Genomic DNA, 23,257 nt, shown 5'->3' with positions numbered 1-23,257 from the left:
TCAAACTCACCGAGCCCAGACGAGCTGAGAGAAGTTCATGTCAGCTTTCAAGTCTATGTTTCCTAGTCGCCATCTGGCTGTGTGACTCAGTGAAATGTTTCCTCTAGTTTCCCAGTGGGCAGAGAGTGTGTGAGTGAGCGAGCTGAGCGACATGGCAGCCAGTGAACTGTACTCCAAGGTAGGCTAATAACTGGATTGCGTTTAAAAGTTTGGCTGTCCCGCTCATTCATTTGTTACTGGAAACAGAGCTGTGTACATCAGCCTTACGACGGCCTGATTTATTCGTGTCTGTCAGTTGCTGCCTGGTATTTAGCTTAACAACTTTGGCTCTACCCCTTTAACGCCTCTTCATCCGTCTACTTTACTGTCTTTCCTCGGTTTTTAATTTAGCCATTTTCGCGGGGTACGCTGTCAGAAATAGCGGTAACTTACAGTACAGGTCCACAGACAGTTATGACAGTAAAAGGTACACATTTGTACCATTTCACCACCAACTTAAGGTACAGTTAGAGCATGTAGTAAGCAAGGCAGAGAGCTGCTTTGGCAGTGTCATATATATAGATAGATATTTTTATGAATAGTTAGGGGCTTTATCAGTTTAATTCAGTACAGTTTTATTTTAATACAGCTCTTGGTCTGTGCCATCTGTAAGGGTACAAGTATGTACCATACCTAAGGTTACTATATTCACACCCTACAGCCCCAGTGACAAGTATTTGTACCCTCTGAAGTACATTTTTGTGCCTTGTTTTCTGAGAGTGTGCTTGTCAGTCTGCTGTTTTGCTGTACTTTTGCAAGGTTACTGTGTTAAGTGCTCTGGTTGGCCGGCTCTGACCCGGTTCTCCTCTTTTTCCCATCAGTATGCCCGTGTATGGCTTCCAGATGCAGCTGAGGTGTGGAAGTCAGCAGAGCTTACCAGGGACTTCACTCCTGGGGACCGAGTGCTGTCTCTGCAGCTGGAGGATGGCACGGTGAGACGGGCAAACGGCAGGCGGAGACGGAGAGAGGCACTGAGTTGGAAATGAGGGTGTAAGGCGCTGTCAGGCAGCCATGCACACATTTCTGTTGCAAGAACATTGGCAATCAAGTGTCATAAATCATTGTGTGCTGGGTTTATTCAAGGCAGCTGTGAGAACCGCATGTTTGGTAAATGCACACAGAATTTTCCAGGCATGGAGAAGAATGTGTGGCTCTGTTGGTAACTTTACCAGTGTATGAAACTTTGAAGACAAGTATATACTGTAATTTATTTGCTTTAAAATAGGCATTTTAACAGTGTGGCTGCAAGTTGTAGAGTTTTCACTGAGAGCCTGTTGCTCCCTGCAGCTGTGATGTCAAGTTTGAGCATGCACTTCAGGTATGGAAATGAGGCCAAGATATTATCAACATGAACAAGCCGAGCCCAGTGTTTGCTAGGTAGCTTTAACATGAACTATGACTGATGCCACTATTTTTGTGTATCGCTACGCATTCTTGATTTTTTACATGTAATTTCTTATGCTTCCAAGTTGAAAGCAACAGTTGTCTTTGGCTTCATAAGATAGATAAGTTAACTTCTTGTATCTTTCCAGGACGTGGAATACAAAGTTGATCCCCTAACCACCGGCCTGCCACCGCTAAGAAATCCCAACATCTTGGTGGGGGAAAATGACCTCACCGCTCTCAGCTACCTGCACGAGCCAGCTGTCCTACACAATCTCAAAGTGCGCTTTATCGACTCCAAGTTAATTTACACATACTGTGGTAAAAAGCTCCAACTCCTTTGACTCACTATCACTGTCACTGTAGACTTTGGAGTCCTGCTCACAGTACTCTCTGACATAATCTGCATTATGCTGATTATTGTCACTTAGGCTGGTCTTAAAGGAACACATACTACTGTGGATTATTAATTTTGGGATGATATATATACACAAAATGATGCATTCAGGAGTCACTGTTAATTTATTCATAACACGTCAGATAACAGGAGTTTATAATGTTTTGATGCAGACTAATGGAGATTTCCCTCCTCATGCTATGGTTTCAGGCATTGTCCTGGTTGCCATCAATCCTTATGAGAGCCTGCCTATCTATGAAGCCGACATCATCACCGCCTATAGTGGCCAGAACATGGGGGACATGGACCCCCATATATTTGCTGTAGCAGAGGAAGCGTACAAACAGATGGCCAGGTTTTGTCACCTCCAAACACATTTCATTTTACATTAAAAAAAAGTGATATGTTAGTTTCCTTTTAGACTGATACTTTGAATTTGTTTTAGCTGATATTTGGTCCCTTTGTTCACATCATTGTAATTTTTCTTCTCTGTCAGAGATGAAAGAAACCAGTCCATCATAGTGAGTGGGGAGTCGGGCGCCGGCAAAACGGTCTCTGCTAAGTACGCTATGCGTTACTTTGCTACAGTCAGCGGCATGTCTGGTGAGACCAATGTGGAGGACAGGGTGCTGGCCTCCAGCCCCATTATGGAGGTAGGAGGTAACACATTAGGAAAATAAGACCGGATTATAAAATGACAAAAGTTACCAAGAGCCCTCTCCGTGTTTCGTCTAGGCTCTAGGGAATGCCAAGACGACAAGGAACGACAACAGCAGCCGCTTTGGGAAGTACATTAATATTGGTTTTGACAAGAAGTATCGCATAATCGGAGCTAACATGAGAACCTACCTACTGGAAAAATCTAGAGTCGTGTTTCAGGTGAGTGTCACCTGTATTTATTTGACTTGCATGTCCTTAAAAGATGGATGACTACCTACAGTGCCTGAATGTGGCCTTTTCTTTGTTATTTATTGATTTAGAAACACTCCCTGAAACCTTAGTGTGTTTGACTGACTGCCTTAGCATATTAATAACAAACAAGGGTGATAGTGTTTTCTGTTAATTGACTTCCATATTTCCAATTTCTAAGCCTAAATTTGATAATCTTTTAGTTTTTGTCTGGCTTTAGGAAATATGCTTGGCAGTTCAAGCATGCTTATACAATCACAAGTGCTATAAATGAAATTATATATAATATTTGTGTGGTATGAAAATCAACTTGAAATTGAATTTGTATTTGTTCAGATTTTTACATCTGTCTGCCCTACTTTCAGGCCCATGGAGAAAGGAACTATCATATATTCTACCAGTTATGTGCCTCTTCACATTTACCAGAGTTCAAAGCCTTCAAGTTAGGTATGTGACCCTCTAAAATGTCTCTCAACTCTTCAGCGGGAGTTGGGAATTATGGCTGAAATGTATTCAAATTAATTGGATAATTACTTCTCTTTGTTTTAGACAGCCTCTGCTTTTAATTACCACCACTGTCTTGTACAGTATTGTTTATTAAATGTCAAAAGTCCTTGCAGCCATTATAACAGGTAGTTTTTTATTAGTGCAATATTTTGTATGATTAATATCTGAAGGTTGCGCCGATGACTTCCACTGTACTAACCAGGGTCAGAGCCCCGTCATCGATGGAGTGGAAGACGCCAAAGAGATGTTTGACACCAGGAGGGCTTTCTCATTATTAGGTGAGTCTTACTAGCTGGACTGCAATGAGAACTGCATTTACATTTGTGTTTCTGGTTTGCCTGACATGATTGATGTAGAGGGGCTGTCTCCAATAAGACAAAGTGAATTGTTTGCGGCTCCTAGGCCATTTATTGTTTTGCTGTTTAATTTTCATTTCAGGAATTGGCGAAAGTGATCAAATGGCGCTTTTCCAAATTCTGGCAGCTATTCTTCATCTTAGCAACGTGGAGGTGAAAGATCAATCGGCAGACAGAAGCAGCATCTTGGTAAATACGATTACCACTATAGTAGTTTAGCTGATGTTTTAAATCAGAATGTTATTTTGATAAGTGAGTTATCTGGAGCTTCAGCCTGTATCAGATCATCACTGTTGGTGTGTTTCCAGCCAGACAACAGCCACCTGATGGTGTTCTGTGAGTTGATGGGGGTGCAGTATGAGGACATGGCCCACTGGTTATGCCACAGGAAGCTCAAGACGGCCACAGAAACTTATGTTAAGTCTGTCTCCAAAGTGAACGCTGTCAATGGCCGAGATGCCCTAGCCAAGCACATCTATGCCAAGGTCTTCAGTTGGACTGTTGGTTGCATTAACAAGGCCTTGAAATCTGCAGCTAAGCAGCACTCCTTCATCGGTGTGCTCGACATTTACGGGTGTGTTTTTATCTCTGGTTTTTCCATATATGTTCCACAGTGGTGCTATTTGTTGCTTTCATTTAAAATGTATTTTTTTTTCTCAGGTTTGAAACGTTTGATGTCAACAGTTTTGAGCAGTTTTGCATCAATTACGCCAATGAGAAGCTGCAGCAGCAGTTCAACTTGGTGCGTGTATTTCACTGCTGTTCAGACCTTCATTTTCTAGTCAAAACTTATACGTAAATCATTTTCAACTATTGCTCCCTGCAGCATGTGTTCAAACTGGAGCAAGAGGAGTACATGAGAGAGCAGATCCCCTGGACACTGATCGACTTCTACGACAACCAGCCATGCATCAATCTGATTGAGGCCAAGTTGGGTGTCCTGGACCTTCTGGATGAGGAGTGCAAAGTAAAACACTACGAGTTCATTTTCACCAAACTGTGTGTTCAACTGCTCTATGACGGAAGAACCTCCAACATGCTGTGTCGGGAGGATATGAGTAAGGCGATGACTAATTCATGTGCCAAACCTTCTCCTTTTCCGTAGATGCCCAAAGGCTCTGATGACACATGGGCCCAGAAACTGTACAACACCCTGCTGAAGCAGAACGCTCACTTTGATAAACCCAGGTTGTCCAACACAGCTTTCATCATCCACCACTTTGCAGACAAGGTACTTAATGCGCAGATAAAATTAGCTGTGTCTTCTAATTAACAGTGCCAAGAAGTATAAATGTAGTGAAGTGGTATGTACTCAGTCAGCACACAGTCAGTTTGCGTAAGAGTTGAATGCCTTCACCGTTAATATAATTATTCCACCTCTTAGAGCAGCACTAATCAGTCTAGTTCAGTCTAGTTCCAGCGGCGCGTCTGGTCTTCAACCAGCCAACATGTCACTCCGCTGTTCATATCCCTCCACTGGCTCCCAGTCGCTGCCCGCATCAAGTTCACGTCCTTGATGCTCACCTATAAAGCAGCAACCAAAATGGCTCCGACCTACCTGAACTCCCTCATTCAGGTCTATGCTCCCTCCCACTCACTACGCTCTGCCAAGGAGCGGCGCCTGGTGCTGCCACCACAACAAGGCCCTAAGTCTCTAGCCAGACTCTTCTCTTCTGTGGTTCCTCTGTGGTGGAACGAGATACCAAACTCCATTTGATCCGCAGAGTCCCTCTCAATCTTTAAGAAGAGTCTAAAGACCCAGCTCTTTAGTGAACACATTCTCACCTAATGGATTGTGTAATAAAAAAAAAAAAAAAAACTTTATCTGCCTCAATGCACTCTATGCACTGCCTCTAGCACCTATGTCCTGTTGGACCAGAACTTGGTTTTATGGCACTTACTCTCTTTGTTCTCTCCTGACTAGAACCTTGCTTGTGTTGTATTAATATCTCATGTGTACGTCGCTTTGGATAAAAGCGTCTGCCAAATGGGAAATTGTAATTGTAATTGTAATTGTAGTTCCAGACTCTGGATGATGAATATGACCTTTGCCCTTATAGTGAGGGAAGACTGTGTGACCTGGCCCTTTGTCCTCAGGTGGAGTACCAATGTGAGGGTTTCCTGGAGAAGAACAAGGACACAGTCAACGAGGAGCAGATAAATGTGCTGAAAATGAGCAAGGTGAAATACTTACTTATTTTTGCCAATGTATCGGCTTACATTCACTTTGTTCTCAATTCCAGTCCTTCCAGTTTAGTCGGTCTTTGTGAAAGTCACAGTAAGAAATTTATTCAATGAAATTCAGTGTCAACACCATTTTAGCCCAAAGCACATGCACTATTCAATGTGTTTTGTGTTTTAACTTCCTGGGCACACATCCTGGAATTGTGAGGAAATATACTGTGCCTTCTCTGGGATTTTAGAAAATACTGCCACCTGCTGTTCCTGCTGTTCAAGGACAACTCTGTTATTATTCTTTTACTGAGATCTCTGAACTTTGTCTTTAGCTTCACTTGCTGCTGAAGCTGTTCCAGGAGGATGAGAAGGCCACAAGCTCTAGTAGCAGTCACTCCATCAAGTCGAGGCCTGGTCAGGCTCAGAGGGATAACAAAAAGACTGTTGGACTGCAGGTGAGAGCACAAACAGGAAGCCCCATGACAATCGGTGGTATGCTGTAGCTTGTCAGACAATTACATTTCTCACGGTGTTGGAAAAACATGGGGAAGTCATGGAATTTGAGAGTTGTGTTGTCCAAGACTGGAGAAGTTATGGAAGATGATAGATCTGTTGTTCATGTGTTGTTCAGCGGGTCAGGTGGTCAGTGTCAACTTTGGCTGGTAGACCATTAAGGGAATAATAATCTACAACAACAAATTTTATAATTGTTATAGCCGGACAAACAAGATTTTGGACATTTGAATTCGCTATTCAACAAAATAAAAAAGATTTGAACAACAGACGCTGCTAATTAGTCATTGGAATAACAATTCATGTCATGGTGCAGTCATGGAATTTGATCCTGTGTTTGCATACTTTTATTTAGTAATCGTTTATTTATTGTCTGCACACAGTTTCGACAATCTCTCCATCTGCTGATGGACACTCTGAACGCTACGACTCCTCACTACGTACGCTGCATCAAGCCGAACGACCTGAAAACTCCGTTCACGTGAGCAGGATGATTTCACTCCTTTTGCCTAATATGATTACCTGTGACACACATTGATCAAACAGTGGAACACTGTGTTACATGGAAATCGTTTGTATACCGTGAATGAAAAGGCACATTGATAACGGGCGGTTCTATGGTATTTTTTTTCAAAGCTTGGACCCTGTGAGGGCAGTGCAGCAGCTACGGGCCTGTGGCATCCTCGAGACTATCCGGATCTCAGCCGCAGGCTTCCCATCTAGGTAGCTTATCAACAACATCCGGTCCAAGACACGGGGCCCTGGGCATCCTACATAACATCATCAATTTGTACACACAGATATGCAATACATAGACCTGTAAAAAATGAATCTGTCCAACTTGGCTTGTTTTTGTGGATATTGCAGATGGACCTATCAAGAATTTTTTTGTCGTTACCGGGTCCTGATGAAGCAAAAGGATGTGCTTCCTGACAGAAAACAGACCTGCAAAAATGTCTTGGAAAAACTGATCAAGGTAGGGCTGGATTGCAAGGTGGAAGCAAAGAAGAGATCCTCCACAATGTTGATCATACATTAATTGTAGCTCTCACAGACAGATACAAAAATATGTAAACATATTTTGTCTTGTTCCTAGGACCAGGAAAAGTATCAGTTTGGCAAAAACAAGATCTTCTTCAGGGCTGGACAGGTGGCGTACCTGGAGAAGCTGCGCTCTGACAAGCTGCGCATGGCTTGTGTCCGCATCCAGAAGACGATCCGCTGCTGGCTCGCCCGCAGGAAGTACCTGAGGATGAGGGAGTCGGCCATCACCATACAGAGATATGTGCGGGGCCACCAGGCCCGCTGGTGAGTGGCTCACTGAGTAGGGCGCGTACCATTTGGCTCAGGCCTTCCCGCAGCGACCCAGGTTCGAATCCGACCCGTGGTCCTTTGCTGCATGTCCTCCCCTCGCTCTCCCTCCCATACCTTCCTCTCTCTCTCTCACTATATCTCTCAAATAAAGCATAAAATGCCAAAAATAAATCTTTAAAAAAAAAAAAAGGTTGCTGAGATATTTCGTAAACATGTCTCCTTCTTGTCAGCCTTGCTCATTTTCTGTGGCGGACCAAGGCAGCAGTGGTCATCCAGCAGAACGTGCGTATGTGGCTGGCCAGGAGACGCTATCAGCAGCAGCGGTCTGCAGCCATCGTCATCCAGTGCTTCTTCAGGGCCTACATGGCCAGACAGCAGTACTATAAGGTAGGAACATGCTCAATGAAAACTTGGAGGCCCGTAGAAATGAAAGAAGACCACAGTGATGCCACACTACTCTTAAGGTCTCTAAGAAAGGAACTAAGAAAAACAGCCTTGTTTTTATCCTGTATTTTTGAGTTTATCCAATGGGGTCGAAAGTGTTTTAAAAACCCAAAGGTCATAGAATTTTCTCAAATAACAAAGGAACTTCTCAATTGATTCCTTAATTGTAGTGAAAACATGAAAATCACATCACAAGAAGTGACGTGCAAACTTGTTCACTAGTAACAGTGTTGAGATAGTGACAGCTTGTAGCAGCAGCACACACACTTACAGTACGTCACATTGTTTTGTCAGGCCAAACCTTTACTGTTGTGTAAAGGAATCTTTCTTGGTCAGTCACATGCATAGTGGTGATGGTAATGATTGAGGGTATTCACAGTTAACTTGTTGAACTCATTTACATGTTTGAAGACTGAGGCGCACAATGTTAATGCGGTTAATTAAAAAATGTGTAAGCACATTTTTAGAAATGATCTTACTATCAAGTTGAAGATGTATTCCAAGTCCATTTTTTGTAAATGACGTCCCTGGGTTGTCACATCTTTTTAACACACTTGGATATGTTGTCCTCACCATAACATTTGTTATTGGCATCTCATTATATCTTTGTTGTCTTTCCGCTCCCAGATGGTTTATGAGCACAAGGCGGTGGTCATCCAGCGGTGGGTGAGAGGCTGGCTGGCCAAAAGGCGTTACAGAGACTCCCTGGCAGCCATCGTCCTGTTGCAGAGCTGCGTTCGTCGCATGAGGGCCAGGAAGGAATTAAAGAAGCTGAAAGTGGATGCGCGCTCGGTGGCGCACTTCAAGAAGCTCAACGTTGGTATGGAGAACAAGATCTTGCAGTTGCAGCACAAGATCAACGAGCAGGTGAGGACTGTGCAAATCAGTTATGCAGGGTTCACAAAGTTTGTGGATTTGGTTAAAACAAAATAAGGCCTTTTAAAAGTTTTTGAAAATGAATGGATGGCCTTGAAAGTACTTGATTTTTTAAATTAAAATACAGCACCCAGATATGCCTCACCTTTCTCCATCCTAGGACTTCACATCCTGAGGAAAACCCTGAGATTTGTGTTGATATAACAGCATTGTTCAGTTTTAAAATTAATTTCACCAGGATTTCTAGACTGTTTTCTTACCCCAAAACATGCCGATTTTGAGTCGGTGATTTTCACCAAACAAGACCTTGAAACTCATTGAAAAGCCCTTGAATTTGATGTCATAGTGAGTGTGGGAACCCTGCTTATGAATATCTAGTTTTGTTAATGTTGGGTAGCTGTTCACTCTGTTATCTACCATAACAAAAGAAATCGGTTTTCTTGGGAGACATTGGGTCATTGGGAGTTGTCAGATCACATGCACAGCATGTGTGTGGGTATCTCCCCCCTGCAGCATAAGGAAAACAGAGAGCTCAGTGAGAGGCTGAGTGTTGTGGAGAAGACCCAGGCTGTGGAGAGAGAGAGACTGGGCAGAGAGATGGAAAACCTGCGTGGATCGGAGCGAGAGGCCAAGGCCAAAGCAGAGAGGGTCCCCTCGCTGCTGGAGCAGCTCTCCTTCCTGCGCCAGGAGCTGGAGAGCACCCAGAGGGAGAAACAGGACCTAGAGGAGCAGGCTAGGGCCTACCAGGAGCAGACACAACAGGTAGGCCTGCTCCACATTCATCTGCATTTACCAGCACTACGGACTGTGGACCTCATCCTACATATTGTGTAAATAGTATTCTTTCTTTTATTGGTTGTAATTGGTACCAGGGTAAGATACTAAGAGGAAGAATGCATTTTTTGCCCCCTTGATCTGATTTTTAGGGGCATTTTGGTCCTTTTCCATGGGGCAATTTTATTGAACAATTAAATAAAAACAAATACTAGTCATTGGATATTGGGCAATAAACAATCAATTTGTACCACTTTATTTACCACTTAATTTACCGTTATACTGTTTTATTTTAAATCATATCATACCACATGTCCCACACATCTTTCCCACTGCTGGAAACTTTTCCCCACTCTAATCCCAACCAGTCCATCTTCTACCCCTTGATTGTTTTTGTTTTTTTTTACAATTTTGATTGTTTTATTTTTTGTTGACCCAGTGGTTTGTGTGCATTTTCTGCTGGCTGCGTGTTGCCAACAATTCAGAATCAGAATCAGAATCAGAATCAGAATAACGTTTATTGCCAAGTAAGTTTTCACAGTACAAGGAATTTGCTTTGGCATGGAGGTGCATTCAATAAACATAAAAAAAATAAAATAAAATAAAAATAATAATAATACAATTAAAAATATAATAAAAAATATAATAAGAAATAAGAAATAAAAATATGTACAAATATATATGTGCAATAGTGAATGAAATGTACAGTTTGTACAGGTATGTGCAAAAATTTTTCCAAGAATATGCAAAGGTATGGGGGGGGGGGATAAGGGACTGTGTCAGTGGGGGTCCCGGGCCTTGTTGATGAGGCCAGCTGCAGACGGGAAGAAACTGTTCTTTTGGCGTGAGGTTTTGGTCCTGATGGACCGCAGCCTCCTACCAGAGGGGAGTGTTTCAAATAGTTTGTGTCCAGGGTGAGAGGGGTCGGCCACAATCTTTCTTGCTCGCCTCAGGGTCCTGGAGGCGTACAGGTCCTGGAGGGAAGGCAGATTGCAGCCAATCACCTTCTCAGCAGAGCGAATGATACGCTGCAGTCTGCCCTTGTCCTTGGCAGTGGCAGCAGCGTACCAGATGGTGATGGAGGAGGTGAGGATGGACTCAATGATGGAGGTGTAGAAGTGCACCATCATCGTCTTCGGCAGGTTGAACTTCCTCAGCTGCCGCAGAAAGTACATCCTCTGCTGCGCTTTTTTGGTGAGGGAGCTGATGTTCAGCTCCCACTTGAGGTCCTGGGTGATGATGGAGCCCAGGAAGCGGAAGGACTCCACAGTGTCGACTGGGGAGTCTCTCAGGGTGATGGGGGTGAGTGGGGCTGGGTTCTTCCTGTAGTCCACAACCATCTCCACTGTCTTCACAGCGTTTAGCTCCAGGTTGTTCAGTCCGCACCAGGACACCAGGCGGTCGATCTCCTGCCTGTAGGCTGACTCATCCCCACCAGAGATGAGCCCAATGAGGGTGGTGTCGTCCGCGAACTTCAGGAGCTTGACAGACTGGTGACTAGAGGTGCAGCTGTTGGTGTACAGGGAGAAGAGTAGAGGGGAAAGAACGCAGCCTTGGGGGGAACCGGTGCTGATGGTCCGGGAGTCAGAGACATGTTTTCCCAGCTTCACGTGCTGCTTTCTGTCCGACAGAAAGTCTGTGATCCACCTGCAGGTGGAGTCAGGCACACTCAGCTGGGAGAGCTTGTCCTGTAGCAGAGCCGGGATGATAGTGTTAAAGGCAGAGCTGAAGTCCACAAACAGGATCCTGGCGTAGGTTCCTGAGGAGTCCAGGTGCTGGAGGATGAAGTGGAGGGCCATGTTTATTGCGTCGTCTACAGACCTGTTGGCTCTGTAGGCGAACTGCAGGGGGTCCAGGATGGGGTCAGTGAAGTTTTTGAGGTGTGACAGCACAAGGCGTTCAAAAGACTTCATCACCACAGAGGTCAGGGCGACGGGTCTGTAGTCATTAAGTCCTGTGGTCCTTGGCTTTTTGGGGACAGGGATGATGGTGGAGGTCTTGAAGCAGGCTGGAACGTGGCATGTCTCCAGTGAGGTGTTGAAAATGCTGTGAACACCGGAGACAGCTGATCGGCACAGTGCTTCAGGGTGGATGGAGAGACAGAGTCTGGCCCGGCTGCTTTGCGGGGGTTCTGTCTCTTGAAAAGCCTGTTAACGTCCCTGTCCAGGATGGAGAAAGTCGTCACTGTGGTAGGGGGGGAGGGGGGCTCTGAGGTGGGCAGCTGTGGAGAGGTGTCAGGACTGTCCCATTGTCTTTCAAAGCGGCAGTAGAACTCATTCAGGTTGTTGGCCAGGCGCAAGTCGTTAGCAGAGTGGGGGGCTCTAGGTTTGTAGTTGGTGATCTGTCTGAGCCCTTTCCAGACAGAAGCAGAGTCGTTGGCTGAGAACTGGTGTTGGAGTTTCTCAGAGTACAGTCGTTTAGCTTCTCGCACCGCCTTGCTAAACCTGTACTTCGACTCTATAAACCTGACTCTGTCCCCACTCCTAAACGCCTCTTCCTTCTCTGACCTTAGCTGTCTGAGTTTGGCTGTGAACCAGGGTTTGTCGTTGTTGTACCTCACCGTAGTGCGTGATGGTACACAACTGTCCTCACAGAAGCTAATGTATGATGTCACAGCCTCTGTGTACTCGTCCAGACTGTTGGTAGCAGTCCTGAAAACCTCCCAGTCAGTGCAGTCCAAGCACGCCTGAAGATCTTCCACAGCTTCACTGGTCCACTTTTTTGATGTCCTCACCACAGGTTTGCAGAGCTTTAATTTCTGCCTGTAAGCAGGAATCAGGTGGATCATGACGTGGTCAGAGTGTCCCAGTGCAGCGCGGGGAACGGCGTGATAGGCACTGCTTACTGTGGTGTAACAGTGATCCAGAGTGTTCTCCTCTCTGGTCGGGCATTTAATAAACTGTCTGTATTTAGGGAGTTCATGGGAGAGATTTCCTTTGTTAAAGTCACCGATTACAATAACTAAGGAATCCGGGTTTGTCCGCTCCACACACAGTATCTGGTCGGCGAGCATGCGCTGTGCCTCCTGCACGTTGGCCTGCGGTGGAATGTAAACACCGACCAGAATGAATGAAACAAACTCACGAGGGGAGTAGAATGGTTTACAGTTTAAGAAAAGTGATTCCAGATCGGGAGAACAGTGCTGTAGAATCACTGTCACATCCTTACACCATCCACTGTTTGTATAAAAACAGATACCTCCACCTTTCGTCTTGCCGGAGAGCTCCGTGTGGCGATCCGCTCTGAAGAGTTGGAATCCTGCAAGCTGCAGCGCAGAGTCCGGTATCGATCCACATAGCCACGTCTCCGTGAAGCACAGAACGGAAGATGAAGAAAAGTCTCTGTTCTTCCCCAACAGTAGCTGAAGTTCGTCCAGTTTGTTTCTCAGTGAACGCACGTTAGAGAGAAATATTCCCGGTAACGGAGTGCGGAGTCCGCGCCGGCGGAGACGCACAAGCGCACCGGCCCGTTTTCCTCTCCTCCGGCGTTTCACTGTGTTTACAAAGGTGAGTGCACCTTTGACCAGAATGTCCAGTAATTCCACAGATGGGGCGATGAAAGTGGGAAAATAATCCTTAGGGGTTGAATCCCTGATGTTCATGAGCTCTTTTCTGGTGAAAGAGCCCGCTGTACTGTAGCAAAACACTGAATTAACAAACAAAATAAGACAAAACAATGCGCACCAACACACCGAGGCAGCCATCCGCGGCGCCATCTTGATCTCATTCTCAATTTCTATTGCTTCAGGCTGCGTGCTCGGGTGTTTTCTGATCAAAAACCTCCCAATTTTTCTCTGCACTGGAAAGAATCGCCCAGTCATAGGCTCCCACGAATCACCTATGGTGGCCCACAGGGGACAGTAGTGACATTCACGTGGGAATATTTGACATATTGACAACAAAATGTGAACGGGGTGAAATGCAAAAAAGCAAACTTCTAAGTAGTGGGTGGAATTTCTTAATTTCTGACTCTGATGGGATAAGAACGCATGATTTTTGTCTCCTCTCACTATCAGGTGGTAGCAGAGCTAAATGGGAAGAACAGCTTGTTGAACAGTGAGAAGGATGATCTGAACAGACTGGTCCAACAGTTAACAGGTACTGAACAGTTCACATCAAACCTTCAGTCCTCCAGTATTGGCTTCATTGAACATAAATAAGTAAAGCAGAACTGTTGTTTTCAGAGTCCAAAACCAATGTAGAGAACACCAAACAGCTGGAGAAAGACTTGACTGAAGAACGCTCCCGCTACCAAAGTCTGCTGAGTGAATACCTGCATCTGGAGGAGCGTCATGGAGACCTGAAGGAGGAGATGAATATCAGCATGGTGAGAAACTCTTATCACTCAAAATGCAGTGAAACCTGTCATTTCATTCCTCCTGAATTAAATTTGTAACAATATGGTCTGTTCAAAATACACTCAGAGATCAGAATCACTTTAATTGACAAGTACAATAATTGTACAGGATCTTTCTTGGTGACATTGGTGCAGAGACAATGGCTGAGTGCAATGCGTGCTATAGATAGCTGATGATACATATCACTTTACATAAAAACACTTGAAATGAATGAACATGACATCAGAAAAACAGTTTCTCATGCCTTGGCCTCTTGTTCCTTCTGTAATATGGTTTTAAATGGTTGAAATGGTAATTTGTGAATTTGTTTTTTATAGTGTGTGACAAAACATTGTTTCATGCCTAATCAGAATTCAAACAAATCTGGTCACAAGAGAACGGACTCCAACTACAGCAGCAACACGTCTGAGTGTACTTACAGCTTAGACTCTGCCGAGGGAGAGGACAGCTCTATACAAAGAGAGGTAATGTACAAAACGGCATTATATCATAGTGTATAATCAGTTCGCTAGGTATGACAGATGCACAAACAATTTGACTTAGTTGAAGAATTGGTTCTGACACATTACAAGACAGTTGCACAATACAGGATAGACACACTAAGTGCAGGACCAAATGTAACAGGACTTCACGATGCACTGTATGATAGTAGTGTAAACATAAACACTAAGTATACATGCAAAACCAAATATTGGTTCCAGTGTAGCAGCATTGGCATAGTCACATAAATATTAAAAGATCAATAAATAACAGATTTGCAAAATACATCTAGGTTCATAGAAAACATAAATGGCTTATATTAGTGTCCATGTGCAGATCATCAGGCACTGAGGCACCAGAACCATTTTCCAAATGATAGTGTGTCAAAAAGGGGATTTCCCAAGTGGGCAAGGTTGGCAGCGACCTTCTTTGCCCTTTTGTTTGCCGTAGCATCATGTTGTCTGTCTTTGACTGTGATGGATGATGTGCAGATTCTTTCAACGATCTGTGGAGAAGGAGCAAGATTGGTTGTGACAGGGTGAGCTGCCAAAATTGAGACACATCCTCTGTTTCGTTTCGATTATATTGGAGATGTTCTCATTCCATTTTGAAGGCATTGCAGATGATGGTTCCCAGGAATTTGAGCAACTCTGCTGTATTCACATTAGCATCATAGGTTACCAGGGGGAGACGGGTCTTGCAGAAGTCTATCTTTATCTCCAGTGTCTTGAGTTTCAAGGTCAAGTTTGATTTTTGCACATTAAGATGCCAGTCATGCCTCTCTGTGGTAGATGGACTCGTCGTTGTCTTTGATCAAGTCCACTAAGGTGGTGTTGTCTGCAAACTGAGAAAAACAGGGAGTGGGGGGACGAGGGCTGCATGGAGCTGGACAAGCTCGCCTTGGAACAGCTCTGGGATTATTGTGTTTGGGTTGTCTGTGATTTAATCCCATTAGTGCAGCATTCTAGTTAGATTGTTAAGAGATGGATCAGCTAATATTTTCTGTGTTTTGTTAGGATGTGACTGAGTCCATAGTGGACATGCCAATCCTTCTGAAGCTCCAGAGGAGAGTGAAGGAACTGGAGCAGGAGAAACAGTCTCTACAGCGCCAGCTGGATAAGAGAGAAGAAGCCCAGCAAGAAAACGCCAAAGTATGCTCTGAAACACCACTCTTGTTAAATGAATAAGTGGACAGAAGAGTTTTGCATTGATTAGCTATTAGTTCTCCCTATGCAATGGTTGATATTAATAGCATGTGTTGCATTTCTCTGAAAAGGAGGTGGAGGAGCAGAGAACTGCTGGCAGGGCAGAACTGGACCTGGAAACACTGAAGGTTTGGCTCATTCAGTTACATATATTGGAATCGAGAAATAATTTGTAATCTTATCAACAAGACCTGAGTTTGGCATGTACTGACTTTCATTCTAAAAAGAGATATTCACCATGAGAAAAGAGTCATCCTATTACCATTGCTTACAAAATGGTCATCATTGTTTCTGAAACATTGACAGGTGAATTTAAGGTAGCACATTTTTCCCAAAATTGATTTTGGAATGAAAGCCCTTCATTTGTAGATGTTTGAATTGTTCACCTTTTTTGTATGTTTCAATACAGCGCCAGGAACTTGAGTCTGAGAACAAGAAGTTGAAGGTGGACCTGAAAGAGCTGCGGAAGTCTCTGACCAATGAGAGCGGTGATTTGGCGCCCCCGAGCCCTGGCTCTATGCCCTACAGCATACTGCTGGAACAGCTCAACTCCTCCAACGAGGAGTTGGAGATGCGCAAAGAGGAGGTGCTGCTCCTCCGATCCCATATGGTCCGCCAAGAGGCTCTTAAACATAAGGTGAGAGAGTAATTTATATTTATGATCAGGATTATTATCATTATTATTCAGTATTCTGCTTTGGATTCAACTGACGCCTTGCCTAGGAATAATTTATCCGGTCTGGCCTTCATATCTCTAGGACTCTGCACTGGGAGAAGGTCTGAAATTAGATCTTAGTGAAATTCCTGCATACCAAGAGGTTGACAGGTAAGCCTTCTTGTCCCCCACTCTTACTTAATTCTGTCAGGAATTATGTGTCATTTATATTCACTGCTGCTGTTCCTCAGATCCGCCGACATCCATACATTGAATGAAGACGGGGAACTGTGGCTGGCTTACGAAGGGCTGAAAGAGACCAACAGGTAATTAAGGAACCGTATAGGTGGTATTCAAGGCAGTTTAAGCCATATGGGGTTGAACTGTATCCCTCCTTCCTGCCACAGGATTCTGGAGTGCCAGATGCAGGAGCAGGAGCGGATCCATCGTGACGAGTGTGAGGACCTGCGTGAGGAGGTGCGCAGGGTGCGGTTGGAGAAGCAGCAGCAGCAGCAGCTCCTGGCCCAGAGCCTCCTCCTGCCACAAGACGCCCGCATTGACGCCAGCATGCAGCACGAGATCACACGGCTCACCAACGAGAACCTGGTGGGTCTGATCACTGACCTGAATCCATCGCTCTACCTTGTATCGATTACTATGACCAGGACTATTTCCAGAATTCAAAGCTCCTTCAAAAGAAGATGATCAGTTTGACAAATGTCTCATTTAGTCCCAGAACTTATCTGGATATATATATGTGAAAGGGCCCTTTTACAGTTTACTAACTTTATTGATCCCTAAGGAGAAATTGCATCATTGTAGCTGCAAAGAATAGCATATGATTAAAAATACAATAAAATAAAAAAACACTTAACATTAAAGATTGCGTCTTTATGATGCTTATAAAGAGTTTCTACTGGCAAAAAGAATTCTTGCAATGTTCACTTTCTATTTACAGATGTTTACAGTTTACAGATTTACAAATTTACATTTCTGTGCCATGCATGAAAGTTGTGTTTTTCACTCGCATTAATCTAGCATATTTGTATCTTTATAGGACCTCATGGAACAGCAAGGGAAGCAGGACAAAACCCTACGCAAGTTGAAAAAACAGCTCAAACTTTATGTGAAAAGGATCGAAGAATTTGAAGGTAATCACATGGTATGGAGAACTGTTCATGTGTTCCCAAGGTGGCATTAGCATAGTATTTACCCTGTTGTTCTTTACCTTTGCTGTGCTTAGCGAGTGCTCAGCAGCAGAGTCAGGCTTCCTGGACGATCTCTCCCGTCAGTCAGGTGAACATCACCCGCAAGGAGAAGGAGTTCCAAGGCATGCTGGAGTACAGGCAGGGTGACGAGAGCCGCCTGGTGAAGAACGTGGTCATAGGTATGCCAAGTCTTTTTTGCTTGAGTAAATGAATTTGTCAACTATTGTAAAATTGTATGTTTAAAGACCCCGTGAAATGGCATCTTTACTTCCTGGATTTGATGCAATTTCTGTTGAAACAGTATGTTGGGGCGGGACATAACGCAGTGAGGGATCATTCAAAAGTCTAAACCAATGGAATATGAGTCGGGGAGAGAAAGGCAATTTTATTTGATTTTTTGGGTTTTATTGGTTATAAATTTATATTTGCGCCTACTAGTGCAGCATGAGATCAGCATTAAAGATTTTTCCAGGAAGTAAAAGTAATGGGAGTTCATTTCATGGGGACTTTGAAGTTTTTCCACTGAGAGGGGTGTCCTGGTGTCTCAGTGGTCTAAGGCGCGTACCATCTAACTGCCCAGGACCTTTGTCGCATGTCATCCCCCGGCTCTCTCTCCCTTAATCTTTCCTGTCTCTCTCTACTGTAAACTATCACAACAAACACAAAAACAGTTTGACAAAATGTAATTGGATTATGTTGTTCTGATGGATGGCCTGATATGCTGTGATCCTCTCAGATCTGAAGCCCCGCGGAGTGGCGGTCAGCTTCATTCCCGGGCTGCCGGCCTACATCATCTTCATGTGCCTCCGCTACGCTGACTATGTTGCCGATGAGCAGAGAGTCAGCACACTGCTCAACTCCACCATCATCGGCATCAAAGGGGTCATCAAGGTGCAGTATATATGACTTTACTTTGCGCAAACGAGGTGACTGGTGTGTTTAAAAAAAGCTAATCTTTGCGCTGTTCCTACAGAGAAGAGGAGACAACTTTGAAATGGTGTCTTTCTGGCTGGCCAACACATGCCGGTTGCTGCACTGTCTGAAGCAGTACGGTGGGGAGGAGGTAAGCTCCAGGAGATTCTGATGTCAGCATTGAGCTTACTGCTGCACATTCCCCCTCAATTAACTATGGATGTGTGCTTAACCTCTGTACAGACCTTCGTAAGGCACAACACTCCTAAGCAGAACGAGCACTGCCTCTCCAACTTTGAACTGTCGCAGTACCAGCAGTTGTTTGGTGACCTGGCCATCCAGATCTACCGCCAGCTCATCAAATGCATGGAGGAGATCCTACAGCCTCTGATTGGTGAGGCGACATAATCACTATTACCCTTGAATAATCTCACCACACATGATCTCTAACTCTGTGTTCCTCAGAAGTCTGACCATAACAGAATAACCTGAAAATCTTCCTCTCCTTTTTCCCCAATTTGTTTGGTATGTGTAGTGGCCAGCATGCTGGAGCGTGAGGCGCTGCAGGGCGTTCTGGGGTCCAAACCAACAGGCATGAGGAAGAGAAGCTCCAGCTTCCCAGACGAGGAGGTTGTTACCGTGGAAACCCTCCTCCACCAACTCGGCCTCTTCCACACCATCATGAGCCAGCATGGCATGGACCCAGACCTCATCAAGCAGATGGTCAGGCAGCAGTTTTACGTCATCTGCGCCGTCACTTTGAACCACCTGCTGCTGCGGAAGGACATGTGCTCCTGGAGTAAAGGCCTGCAGATCAGGTACAGGAGGCAGCGCTCACTGGCCTGTGTTTATGTTTTTTTCCCTACGCGATGAAATCGGAGGAGGTGCTTACTGTGGATCGGGCTGTGTCCGTCCGTCTGTACATCTGTCCGTCAAACGTCAAATAACGTCAATGATTGGCCTTATGAGGGCGCTATAATTAAACTTCAAAATTTTATTTAAAACTTCTACAGCAAGTCTGATTGATATGAATCTTGCTACAAAAATCCAGCTGTCCTTACAATTACACTGATTGGACTTATGGGGGCGCTACAAAAAAAAATCTCAAACGTGATATCTTAGACACCACTGATCTGGTTTTGACAAAACTTAAGGGGGTGATGCATTTTGTCACTGTGCTCTTATGTTTAAAAAAAAATATACCAATTGGCCGATCAGAGACACAGACATATTGACAGCTTCCAAGGTTTCACAGTACATATTAACACACATTGTAAAAGCACAACCCGACCTCTGACAGTGCAAGATATACTGTATATTTTACATAATTTCGATTGTTTTCTCAGTGGTTTGATCAGTGAAGTAGCAATGTTTTCATTCAACATCAGTGTTATTGTGGTTATACAAAATATGGATGGGATAGGAGGCTGGGCCTTGCTGGACAGCACATTGTCTGAGTTTGAGTGTGTTGCTGCAGGTACAATGTGTGGCAGCTGGAGGAGTGGCTGGCGGAGAGAGAGCTGTCAGACTGCGGTGCCAAAGAGACTCTGGAGCCTCTCGTACAGGCGGCTCAGCTCCTGCAGGTTAAGAAGAAGACCGAGGCGGACGCCCAAGCTATCTGCACCATGTGCAGCGCTCTGACCACTGCACAGGTACGCTGGCAGTAAAGGTTCCGAATAATCAGTTAACAGAGATGATATTCTACCACTGTTGTGATGATTGGTTATATTTTCTCTCACCAGATTGTTAAAGTGTTGACCTTGTACACCCCAGTGGTTGAATTTGAAGAGCGAGTGTCAACCACTTTCATCAGAACCATTCAAGTGAGTAGCCGGAGACTTTTGTAACCAGTGTTTGTGTGTGTGACTGTGTTTGTTTACATGAAACAGCAATAATCTGACTATTGGCCTTATTCTAAATGAGACAATATTCTGCTTAAGCTGTTTGCTTATAGAACTATTCCATTCATATTACCATTTACATGCTACAGAGCATAGTCTGATTAATAGGACAACGGAGAAGTCACTGGAAACATGGACAGTTTAAGCCTTTATTGAAGGTACAAATAGACAAATGTTTCGATGCCCACAGCATGGTGACAGTTTCGGCCTCACCCCCAAAATGTTGGGACTTCTGTTTTTTCTGGTGTCAGTCATCTTTTTCCTCTGTAAACAAGTTTGCAACTGCTGTAACATAGAGCATGCGTTGTCAAACTGCTTGTGTTGCAAAAAGAAGCAAATACTCCAATAGAGTCATTGTTCGTTTAAAATGTATACATGTCTTAAATGCCCTTCAATAATGCGACTAAAATAAGAATACTCCACGTCTTAAAGGAATAGTTCACCCAAAAATTAAAATTCTGTCATCATCTACTCACCCTCATGCCAAATGAAACACGGGTGAAATTTGTTAGTCCATATAACACACAGGGAGGTTGCCAGCACAACTTGGTAGCAGCCTTCTCCAAAACAACTGAAGTCAATGGGGACCTGTTCTTTAGAGTTCCAAAACAAAAACAGCCAAACAATCACACTGTGAATAGAAACACCTAAACACCATTATTTGTTGCAAATCAATCAGCTGTAGTTTTTTTTTTTAAGATTTATAGTTTTTATTCAATCAGCTGTAGTTAAGATTTGCACTAAATTATGGTGTAAATATACTGTAGGTCTTTTTGGAGCTCTGAAGAACTGGTCCCCACTGACTTCAGTTGTTCTGGAGAAGGCTGCTATGGAGTTGTGCTGGCAACCTCCCTGTGTGTTATATGGACTAACTTCACCTGTGTTTCAACTGGCATGAGGGTGAATAGAAGATGACAGAATTTTCATTTTTGGGTGAACTGTTCCTTTAATGTGATTATGCTTACTCTGACAGTGACCTTATTTGGGTTAAGGTAATCAGGAAGACTACTGTCATCAGGTTACTATCGGATTATTGCTGTCCATGTAAACGTAGTCCGTGTGAAATGCTCTTTAATACCGGCTCTTGTTTTTAATAATGTCATTAGTCCTTTTTTGACATTTCTGCTTCTTTGTGCCATTGTTAGGCCCTTTTGAAAGACAGGGTTGAATCACCCATGTTGATGATGGATGCCAAGAAGATCTTCTCCATCACGCTCCCCTTCACACCTTCCCCTGTGGCCCTGGAGAGCATCCAGATCCCTGCCAGCCTTAACCTGGGCTTCCTTACCCGAGTATAGACCAGTGGCCTCCGACACTCACACCTCACTCTGAAACCTCACCTCCAAACTCTACGTCCCTGACCAAAAAACTGTTCACAAAGGCTTTAACCAAAGTTTGTACCTTTTTTTTGTTAAGGTTTCATGATATGATGTTCATATGCATCCTTATACCCCATTCACAAATATCTATGTATAAATGAATAAAGAGTATATTCAGAATATTACATGGAAACAGATTTTACAAAGACTGCAAAAATCAAAACAGGACAAGGTGTTTGTGCCTATCATTGCTTTTCTGCCTGGCAAAGCCAAAGACTGTTCTAGTAACTGCAACAACAGTGAATCTGCAAAAAAATACGTCAAACGTTATCTATTTCCACACCAAATGTATTGTTGGTACAGAAGTAGATAGTATTTTGTTAAGTGGTATTTATGGGTATGAGTTTTGCTGTTATGAAATACAAACCCAAGTCATTAAATTTGACCTTTTAAAACACAAAAATTAGTTGATGCTATTTGCCTTTAAAGGCCAGTATTATCCAGTATCCAGCTCTTCCAATCTGTGATTATTGGGGTGCAAGATTATTCTGGTCATATACATTTCCATACATTAATTCAGAAAACCTGACAACATCAGAATATTAATGTGCATGCAAACACTTAAATGTGGGATGACATGCAGCAGCACTCTCTTTCTGTATTTATTACTAGTAATAACTAGTAATATCAGGTGATGGTGCAGTAGTTATGCCAGAACAAGGTGAAGGAGTAGAAAATAAATATAGATATATATATTTGACCAGTCTTAAACATCTTGTTGGTCATATACAAGGCTGGCTTTTCCAAGCTTAAGAGCTCTTAAAATGAAACAAAACATAAAAAATGTTGCACAAAGGTTTACACTACCTAACAGGGTGTTGTTCTTGTAGCTGTTTCATACTATATCAAAGAAATGTACATTTCCTGGTCTACTGTCATTCTGTCTTCCAATAATTTCTATTTATTGATATCTGGACCCCTGTCATACAATGCACAGCATGCTGGATATACTCAAAGCATATCATATCATCATCATATTCATGTTTGTCATTGCTGTAAGTGTTTGCACATGCTTAATGTGTGAAAATAATTGCCTGAAATTTTGAAAATGATTAATCTTTAATGGCTTCAAGCTTTTTTTTTGTTATGTCATTTTTTTTCTCATCGTATTTCCACAATATGTCCAGTATTTTCTCCAATGCACTTTTATATTGTGGGTCAAGTTGATTGAATACAAGATGGTGAAATATTCCTGAGTGTTTTTGTCATTATCGCCTGTAAACACTTTCCCTAAATGTTGTAAACTTTGTGTAAACTTTGTGTAAACTTTGTGTAAACTTGACTGCCCAGCGGCGCTTGACATGGATTCACCCACTGCGCGCTGGTTCAGTTTGTATCCTGTTTCTTTTGTTGGCTGAATCCTTGATCAAACGAGCACACCCAGTGTGTCAAGCCGCTGTCACAAGACGGGAGGGCGGAGCAAGAAAGTCAAAGTCCGAGGCAGGTGAGCGATGCGCGCGAGTCTTCTGTCTT

At 43.7% G+C, this 23,257-nt stretch overlaps 1 protein-coding gene across 2 annotated transcripts; it reads left to right on the top strand.

Annotated features, from left to right (window-relative positions):
* Nucleotides 1-64: 64 nt before the first annotated feature.
* Nucleotides 65-23,242, top strand: LOC139644750 (unconventional myosin-Va-like). Of its 2 annotated transcripts, XM_071520215.1 has the most exons (40): nt 65-178; nt 861-971; nt 1,572-1,743; nt 2,030-2,174; nt 2,316-2,472; nt 2,555-2,698; nt 3,094-3,175; nt 3,406-3,513; nt 3,674-3,780; nt 3,900-4,165; nt 4,252-4,333; nt 4,418-4,558; nt 4,697-4,822; nt 5,689-5,772; nt 6,099-6,221; nt 6,663-6,760; nt 6,916-7,002; nt 7,147-7,255; nt 7,376-7,587; nt 7,824-7,980; nt 8,665-8,904; nt 9,427-9,675; nt 13,703-13,784; nt 13,871-14,013; nt 14,395-14,508; nt 15,541-15,675; nt 15,801-15,857; nt 16,139-16,366; nt 16,488-16,555; nt 16,636-16,710; nt 16,792-16,990; nt 17,442-17,535; nt 17,628-17,771; nt 18,329-18,483; nt 18,566-18,655; nt 18,748-18,898; nt 19,040-19,322; nt 19,982-20,156; nt 20,247-20,327; nt 21,551-23,242. In XM_071520215.1, the coding sequence occupies exons 1-40, from the start codon at nt 152-154 to the stop codon at nt 21,701-21,703; spliced, it is 5,454 nt and encodes a 1,817-aa protein (XP_071376316.1). In that variant the 5' UTR covers nt 65-151; the 3' UTR covers nt 21,704-23,242. The 2 variants fall into 2 exon arrangements, with proteins under 2 accessions (XP_071376316.1, XP_071376317.1); XM_071520216.1 differs by lacking the exon at nt 16,488-16,555 and having other exon boundaries at nt 13,856-14,013; nt 15,541-15,654; nt 15,777-15,857; ... (1 more) ...; nt 17,442-17,546; nt 17,639-17,771.
* The last annotated feature ends 15 nt before the right edge of the window (nt 23,243-23,257 follow it).

Source organism: Centroberyx affinis, unplaced genomic scaffold (genome assembly GCF_046629955.1).
Source record: "Centroberyx affinis isolate AG114_WGS23_722 - 3 ecotype Tasmania unplaced genomic scaffold, CSIRO-AGI_Caff_v1 ptg000779l_1, whole genome shotgun sequence".
In the NCBI taxonomy this organism is placed as follows: Eukaryota; Metazoa; Chordata; class Actinopteri; order Beryciformes; family Berycidae; genus Centroberyx; species Centroberyx affinis.
Note: the sequence above shows the minus strand (reverse complement) of the source record. Positions and strands in the feature narration are given on the sequence as shown.